Source organism: Apis dorsata, unplaced genomic scaffold, assembly GCF_000469605.1.
Source record: "Apis dorsata unplaced genomic scaffold, Apis dorsata 1.3 scaffold_655, whole genome shotgun sequence".
Classification (NCBI taxonomy): Eukaryota; Metazoa; Arthropoda; class Insecta; order Hymenoptera; family Apidae; genus Apis; species Apis dorsata.
In genome coordinates, this window is record NW_006263844.1 from 50,288 (window position 1) to 59,786 (window position 9,499).

The following is a 9,499-nucleotide window of genomic DNA, read 5'->3' on the forward strand; positions in this document are numbered from 1 at the left end:
TCTCTCCCCTCTCGTCAGCCGCATACTTTCCAGATTTGCCCCTCTAGATCTCGGTCGAATCTAACCTTTTACGTTTTCCAACTTGTAACTTCCTCGTTAGGAAGGAGAGGAGAATTAGTATCGATTGAAAATTTGGGATTTAATACGAGACGAATATCTTCGATTTTGTTGAGTAATAAAATATAGAATACGAATATGGTTTAAATTAAACAATAATCTCATGAATGTTATTTAATCGATCTTTAAATAATAATAAATAATGATTTAAATCGATTGGATATTATATTTTATATTTATATTTTGAAACTCGAATTCGGTACAACGTACAAAATACTTTCGCTTTTCATCGTTCCGTTACATCATCTTCTCCCTCCGGGTTTTATCCCCCTTTTCTGCTACAAGGTTCCTGGTTATCACGTAGCCACCATTCGTATCTTAACGCGCATAACTACATTGTTTATAAAGGGTCGTCCCCAGACCATAATAAACACACCCCTTTTCGCGAATTCTCGGCGAAATTCCTTTTCCCCCTTTTCTCCGCGTTGAGAATAAGTATTAAATTAGTTGCTCGAGCGCCTCGACGATCGGTTCAAGTTTCACTGAACAACTGGCTGTGCGTAATTCTCCCCGAAGATTATGCGCGATCCTCACTTTTCGTTCTTGTTCACTTTTCAATCTAATTCGTCAAGTTTTTAATCGAATTCATTAACTGAATAATTAAGTAGCGGGGAAAATGATGAATTTACGAGTGAAACTCGGGGGATGAAACTCACATTTCGTTATTTCAATATTTCGATGATTGAGAGAGAAAGAAAGAGAGTAGAAAGTGGCATAAATTAGCCGCAATTGTTGGTTATTCGAAAGGTTAATGGCGAGTATCGGCTCGATCGAAAACACGTATTCCCGTTTAATATTTTTCTCGCTCGTTTCGTTTGATTCAAGGCGAAACGTGTGCCAACTAGTGGACGAGTGTCCGTGACGTCAACTTGGTTAAATTGGCTGAACTTTGAACCCGTGAGTAATCGGCCTGTCACTCGTTTCTCTCGCATTTCGTTCTTTATCCAGTTGAGACGCTTTCTTCTTTCGAATCTCGTCGGACTCTTTGAATCGAATCGCGAAAATTCGATGTATAAGTAATATTTATTTCGCACTCGTCGAATTCGTTGAATCGATCGATTTTTTTCAACGCGAAAAAAGAAAAAGAGTTTGTTGTGTCAGCTACTCGTTAGCTCGCGTGAAAGAAGGAGGTACTATCGGGAATTGACGATCATTGGTTAATACACGAGTTGCGCGACGAACGTATGGGAAATCTTAACTGGATCACCGTATTGCACAGTGCATTCCGCGAATAGCGACAATTCTTCTTGCTTAGGTAATGCTTTTGTGCGGCCGATTCGCATTCAAATCCCTCCAAGAAGGCCGGCCTCGTTTTGTACCTGCACAAATCAAACAGGTTTAAACAACGTTACGTTGATAAACGAGGCTTTCGACTACGCCCGGCGCTAAAATGGACAAATTAATTTCGTGTTGGAACCGAACACTCGCGCCCTCCTTGTCGAATTTCGACGACTCGCTCGTCACGTGATTTCGCATCGCGCCTCGCGCGCTCCGTCTGTCGCTTTCAACGAAAAGCTTTCCGTTCGAACGAATGAAAAATAGAAACAAGAGACAAACGAATATTTGCTCGCGTTGTTACGACCGTGACACGTTTTATCGTACGATGCGCGGCGTGATAGATTGATGGCCGTTCATCAGCCGGAATACCATGTTTAACAAAAGCGTTATAAATTATTGCGAATCCAATGGATATAAATTGAACTGAGGAAGTATAGAGAGAGACAGAGAAAGAGAGAAAGACGAGCCTCGTTGATCGTATAACATAGAACGGTAGATAGATATTTGTCGGCATGGTTGACGAAATTCATCGTTTCTATAAAGTTCGATCGATCTTTTTCCATTCGATGATGATTCGTAGATGGAAATGAAGAGAATTTTGGAGACGAAATCGCGCAAGACAAACGCAAACGATTAATCGAGACTAATTACTAAATATGAGGTTTATTATAACGGAGGAGAGAGAGAAAGAGGAGAATTTGAAACTCGCCTTTGAACGAAATTCGTTCCAGATTAACTCGTTTACGGTTCATCCATTTCCACGCAAAGCTCTTTCCACACGGATTAATCACGCGTCGAAGACGGACGAGCCAACACTGCCGCCTCCGCGTTATCCCTCGTCATCTTAATAAATTTGACTCTCCGGTTAATTATAATCTTTCCAAACTCATGAATGAAACGAATATATTCTCCGTATCGAGAGAACAAACAATCGTCATTTCGCGACCGCTTTAATGACAATCATTTTTCCCATGTATTCTTCTTCATATAATATTCCATTCACATTGTTCGCTTTAACGAGTTATCGACATGATACGATATTTAAATTTCCATACGATTGGTAATAGGGTTATTTATGAATTATGCATAGTATGTGCTTTCCGCGTTCTATGTATCGTTTTAATAACTTATTTTCAACGATTATTTTCGAAATTATTCGCGAACAGAGAAAAATCTATTTTCGATTTTCGTTCATTTAATCTCTCGCATCTGACGAAGATCTCGCGTACGAAAACCGAATTAGTCCTAGGTTTCCGTGCGTTATTCCGAGACTGGCTCCCACGTCGGGCCGTGAAAATAAAATAGGCTTAAAGTGGGATTGGAGGAAACGGGGCAACAACGACATTAGCTTCGTGTGCAGCCCGAGGACTGTATCTAAACCTCGAGTTTTACTGCGTTACATTTACATTCCATTACGATACGCGGACAAAACTCGGTCCCGATAACAGAATTAGCTCGAACCTTCGGAGGGAATGGGAAACGATTAAACGTCACCTATGTTTTTCAACGCGTTAAAGGGCTCGATCTAACATTTTCTTGGTCACGAAAATTATTCGCATCGCTTTATTTCACTCGAGAATCGATACTTTCGATTGTTCAAGATAATGTTATAAATATTCGAGAGGACGATGACAACTTTTCTTTCTCGACCTTAACCTAACTTGTTGCTCTTCCCTTCTAAGGCCATATCGCGAATACGATTATACTACGTGGCAAATATATAACTATCCCTATCTTTTCTGAATCGGTGCACGTATTTTCGCGAGAGAAAAAAAAGAAATCGAAACTATTTTAAAAGCGGCATATGAAAATTTAATATTTCGACGCTGCATCCGCGTACGACGTGTAAGAAGCGATTCTCTCGTCTCGAAACGAATCGTGGTAATGGAAAACTCGTCTCGTGAAATAGACTCGTCTCTTCACTCGCGTTCCTCGACGCGTCCAAGAAGGTGAAACACGGTGTATCGTTTAATAAACGGCCGGTATGCCGCGATGAGGATCCCTCAAATTCCAGCTTTAATCCAGTTCACTCGAGGAATTCGAGCAGTCCACGCGAGCTTCCCTCGTGTCGCCTTTGCATTTTCCCCTCTTCGAATTTTTATTTCACGGGGGTTGTTGGATCACATTCGAAACATTTGAATTTTAATTTAATTATCTCTCGTACATCTTGACGAAATTTTCTCCAGTCTCGAAAATTATCGATATCATCCCAAAGCGAATCGATGCGTATTTATCGGATTTGTAAATCAATTTTTCGTTTGTCCAATATTGGATCGATATATCCAAGAATTTGAAACCGCTATGAATCCAATAATATATCGAATACTCGTTTATCCTCTTATTGTTAATTTCCATAAGTCAACTCGACTAATTTTGAGAAAAAACTGTGCAAACACCGAAATTGTTATAATCAAACAAAAATGAAATTAGTCGAAGAAGAATTGACACGTGTATACATAGAGAACAATTGTACGTGTTGCATCATTTATTATCCTTTTTTTTTTTTTTTTTCTTTCAAATTATTATACAATTCGAATTGTCTGGACAGGAGACATGTCGTGTCGTGTGTGTGAACGACGCACGATATTGTCTGGCAGGTAGAGCGGTATGCGTTTATTCATCGGTATTTGAGGACACGCCTTCCACTCTTTGCACCAGTTTTTCTCAATGCCTGTCACAACGCTACGAATCTTTCGAATTCCACTTGTAGGGAGGGAATTTTTCGAATACGTTTTCCAGGGAACAAAAGGGATAATTTTTCGATAATTAATCGATCGATTTCAATAATAATTTTCGAAATATCGTGGTATTAAATTTAATTGTCAGATAATTCTCGCTTTTTTTTCAAAGGGGGGAAATAAAAAATTGGGAATAAAAGTTGGCCTCGTCTCTGAACTAAACTCGTTACGTGATTACAACGCGAACTTTTGTAGAGAGAGGCGAATAACCTTGAACCGAGAAGGGGAAAAAAGTGAAAATTATTCGAAATTTGATAATCGTCTATAGTCCCTCAGTTCATCGCAGTAATAACTCGAAGAAAATTTTCGAGCATTCGTGTGTATATTTTCCGCAATTATTATTTTCCACCAATGAAAAGGATGAATCTCGTGATGAATCGCGCCCTCTAGACTAGGTGAGATTCTAGTTGTACGAAGTAACGATCCTCGTATATTTCGAGGCGGAGAGGAAAGGAAACTTGAGATATATTTCACGTCGGAGGAATTGAAAAATTACAATCGTCCCCTCTCGCCAGGATACAATATTCCAACACTTAGGTTCGTTCCACACTCATTTTCGCGAAAATCGCTTCGAATCTCTTAGAAAGAAAGATACAAAATTCTAATAATTAAAGATATTGTTTACTGATTGACAATCCTGACACCTTACGTTAGATAGTTGTAGAAGAGGTATAATTTGATTATTCAAAACTAAAAATTATTTTCATTATCGTAAAATTAAGTTAATCCAAGATTAGAAATTAAAAATATTTTCGAAGCTATAGAATTGTCTAGCTTATTCGTATATTCGAATACGAAATTATACTTATAAATAAATTAAATTATCGTTACGAATTATAATTAGTTTATTGATGAGAAATAAATAAATTTTTGTATTATATCGATACGTTAAAATTTTCTGGATTCTATACCTACGCTACGCATCGAGGTTTAGATAGAAATCGTTATTCTGAATTGGTATATGTGACGACGAACACCACGGTAGAAACAAAAATACGTGTGAAAATAGGCGTTTCCTTTCTCGTTAACCAATCAGCACGCGAGACTTCTTTCCACCAATGAACAATAATATTCACTGCTGAAAAAAGTCTAGTAGAACGGCAGAGAAACAAGAGAAGTTCTTCAAACGTTTTGTTGATAATTCTGACGCTACACACTATATAATGGAAGAACTATAATTCGAATATTTAAAATTGTAAAAATTATTGTGAAGTTAGGATAATCATCTAAGACTGAAATATTTCCGAAACTATCTATAGTGTTTAGCTTATTCGTTTAGTCGAATACGAAATTACATTTATAAATTAAATTATTGTTAGGAATCGTAATTAATCTGTACGTTAATCATCGATTGAATTTGTGAAAATAAGCGTTTCCATTCAAATTATCAATCAGATCCGCATTCCTTCGTGTCTTCTTCGTGTTCTGTCTCGCGATTCGCGACTCTTCGATTCTCCTTCTCTTTCCTGTATACTTTCAGCTAGGCAATATTCAAATGCATTTGACCCTCGATCGTTGGAAAAAGGTTCTTCTTTCCATTCAACGTGGAATGTTTCTACATCCGCGGAGTATTCGTCTCCCTCGATTCTATACAACCCATAAAGCCTTCGTTCAATATTGAATATGTATATACATATATATATATCCTTTATTCAGCTTTTCACGTTCTTCGTACCATTTATATCTTTCTCCACGTTTTTATCGCTTGGCTAATTGTTAGCATAGCGGTGAATAACCGATTCAATTTTTATAAATTTAATTCACATTCAAGTATTTAATAAATAATCATTTTTCGAAATTGGTTTATTAACGACTTTAATCGAATTATCAAAAATTTGATCAAAACATCGGAACGAGAACGTTTCCAACCGATTGTATATCTCGTTTCGTCGAAATCTCGTTTTCCTGGAACCTCCTCGACTCGGTTGGAGTCGAATTCACACCAACTTCGATTACCGTTTACCCATGACTCACCTGCGGTCGCCGGCTCGAGACAGAACAAGGGGATGAGATGGCGGGAGGAGGAAGGAAGCGAGGAAGAGGTGGGTAACGAATCAGCCGCGCAACACGTAAGAAATATCGCGTTACCGTCGAACGGTAAGATTTCGGTATCGCGGTTAATGGGGGATCGGTTCATCGTCTCGTTATCGGCCGACATCGATACTCCTCTGTTCGTCAGCGCGATTTCGCGGTAACATCGATCCACCCTATCGATCCTGACCACCCTCAATGCACAGAATGAGGCCTAAAGTTTCAAGTGCAAACGGATGATTCCTCTTGTCGGAGGCTTCCTTTTTTGAGAAAAATTTGAATTAATTTGTAATTGTAATACGAACGAATTATCGATAGGAGATTATTATGTGACTTTAACTTTTCATAATTCCATATTTTTTTGTTTATTTTTTTACAAGTTTTCGGTCGTATTCTATATTATACGAAGAAAGAGGGGATATCACGTAAGCAGGATTTGGTCGTACGTATTTTTATTCTCACGTCGGCGATTACGTAACAAGAAAGTTCCGATTTCGTGGCAGTAGCGATTCGAATAGGAGCTGGACAAAATTATTATATTGCTTTTTATTATAATTTGTTATTTCATTAAAAATTATATATAACATAAAAATAGAAAGTTTCTACTTCATTCTTATGGAACGATGTGGAACATGTAAAAAAATCATTACATCGCATATATGAATTTCTAATACGAAGTAATTATTTAACTTTAAATTTAATTTAAAAAGAAAAAATAAAAAACTTATCGATAATTTATTTAAATTAAAACAGATGTTTCGAGATGTTATATCCATTACAAAATTGAAATTTAAATGCTTCTTAAAAAATTTACAGAATATTTCTCAACTATTGAATTAGTTCTCTGTCTATATACGCGTATTTTGTCTTATCTGTAAACATGTTTAAAAACAGAATTTAAAATTTTAACGCATAAGAGTTTTAATGGTATAATTATCATACAATTTCCACGTGGAAATAATCTTGATAATGCTTATGAAGAAACGATGTTCTTACATTTAATCCATTTTTCTTCGCGGATAGATTTAATAAAGATCTATCTATTCGCCAGCAACAGACGATTCTTCTCCCACGCGTCGCTCTTCGTGCCAGAGATGTCGTTCTGCGACCACGCGGCCCATTATCTTGCGTTATTACCTCGGTATGCGTGCTTATCAAGAGATAATCCTCCAATCTTCTAATCTCGTTCATTTGAATCGCGGCGCATAAGCGGAGCGCACGATTACCATTTATATTCCGGGTCAAGGGTGACGAACACAGTTGCCTCCTTTCTTCCTCCACTGCGAAAATATATCTAGAGGCGAATCGAAAGTTCGACGATTCAAAGATAAAAAAACTTCGCTGCTTTCGTTTATACGATTGAACGCGTTGCGTAGAAATTGTTGAAGAAGATGAAAGATCCGGAAGGAAACAGATATACGAAAGAATAGAAAACGAAAGTTTATGTCATCCTCGAGTTACAAATTATAATTAACATAAAAGTATAATAAAAATATATATATATCCTTTTCTCTATTTTATCCTTTCGATCGAATTAATTCTCCGGATTTCCATTTTTCTATTCCAATTTTTTTAAAAGCAACCGCGTTCAGGTTTGAAAAATTACCGTGATGGAAATAGAATGGAACGCTCGAAAACGAACCGTCAGCTTTTCCGTCTCGAATTTCGCGTCTCCTTCCGCAATTAACTTCTCCCATCCCCGATCCCTCCGAACGATGAAAAATTGCCGCCGAATTTTTACACGTTCGCGGAGTTCCCTTATTTCCCGAAATTTCGCCCGTTGGGGGACGGAAAAGGAATTATCGGGCCGGCAATTTCCACGCGGCCGTTGTGTGTGTCGCGCGTTTATCTCGAAGCGCAAAGCGTGAGTTGCGCAAGAAAACGTTTGCATACACGATCGTCATTAAGGTTATCGTTCGTATCTGCCGACACGCCTCCCCCCTCCACACTCGCCTCCCCCGCAACACTCCCGTCCTAATTACTTTTTAACGCCGGCTATAAAAGGAAGTAAGCGGTTCTCGAGCTTCTCGAACCGGCATAATCGTAAAACCATCCGACAAGCTCGGCCTCGTAATTAAGACGCCGCCACGCGTGGGCGTACAAACCTTCTCCGTCTCTCTCTCTCTCTCTCTCTCTCTCTCTCTCTCTCTCTTTCCTCATTTCTTTTCACAATAAAATTGTTACAACCTCGTTTTTCTTTTCTACTCGTCTCTTTGCTTCCTCGAGGATTTAACCCGTTGCGTTTCAACGAAGTTTGCTGCTTCTCCTGATAGATCCTTTATTGATTAACAACGGAAATCAACTGATCCATTATGACAATACAATATTTTATCACAATACGTTGATGATTTTAAAACAAAAATTTAAAATGTTTATAATTATACGCTTTTGATCACCGTTTCACAGTTGACCGCGCCACGTTCTTCGTTCCACCTTCTTCGAATAATTCCATTCGCGTTAATGTAATAACAGTTTCTCGCCTAATGTTTACAGTTTTTACCGCGTTTTATTCGCGATATTGTTGAAGGTAACATTGACACGGAGGACAAAATATATAATAGTGACGGAACTCGAATCGCGGGGACGGATTGGTGGAGAGGATAAAGACGTAGCGACGATCACGTTTCAGGTGAGGAAGGTATGCGGCCGCTCGGAGCTGGAGCCGTCGTCTTCGTCGAGCGAGAGGAGCGTCGCGGATGCAGCTGGAACGGGGAAATCGTCGTCGAGCGGGATCGAGACGCACGCAGCTGCCGCTGCGCCCAGCCGGACCTTGCCATCCCAGTTGCACGTGCAGCTCGGCAATTTCCTGGCCAGCGTGGTCAGGTCTCGCACCTTCTACGGCACCCTGGCCGACACGATCTGCGAGGAGTATCCGGACAAACGGTGCTGGAACGGCGAACGAGTCGGGGAGTGAGTAGCGTTCTTTTCTTTTTTTTTTCTTCCCCTCCCCCCCTCCCTCCCCTCGCTTTTCAACTCTCCTCGAACCTCGATGGAGGAGTATTACCGTTCGAATTTTAGTATTTTAGGAAAAATCGCTCGAAATTCTTTCCGACGGCCAACTTCGACGTCTCGTCTACGCCAAAAATGTTCCGTTTCCATCGAATTTCATCTTCTTCTCGAATATATTATTCTTCCGCTCGCTCGCTCGATCCGTTCATTTATCATTAATTTTCACAAATCCAAAATTTCCGTTCGCATAATCCTCTCTAATCTTCGAACAACGCCTTGTTCGCTTGAATTTTCTCGCAACTCGCATCGAGGCTTAAGTAAGTAAGGGACAGGTGGATCTTCTGTGGTTCTAAATGTTCGGAATGGAAAAGGAAAGGGAGAGAGAG

At 39.2% G+C, this 9,499-nt stretch overlaps 1 protein-coding gene across 1 annotated transcript in view; it reads left to right on the forward strand.

The window, feature by feature from the left end:
• The window catches only part of LOC102674406 (division abnormally delayed protein-like), a 67,197-nt gene that overhangs the window by 28,200 nt on the left and 29,498 nt on the right, over window positions 1–9,499 (forward strand). Inside the window, exon 4 of the mRNA XM_006621973.2 lies at window positions 8,794–9,074. Within this exon, the coding sequence (XP_006622036.1) occupies window positions 8,794–9,074 (281 nt within the window). The remainder of the gene's footprint in view (window positions 1–8,793; window positions 9,075–9,499) is intronic.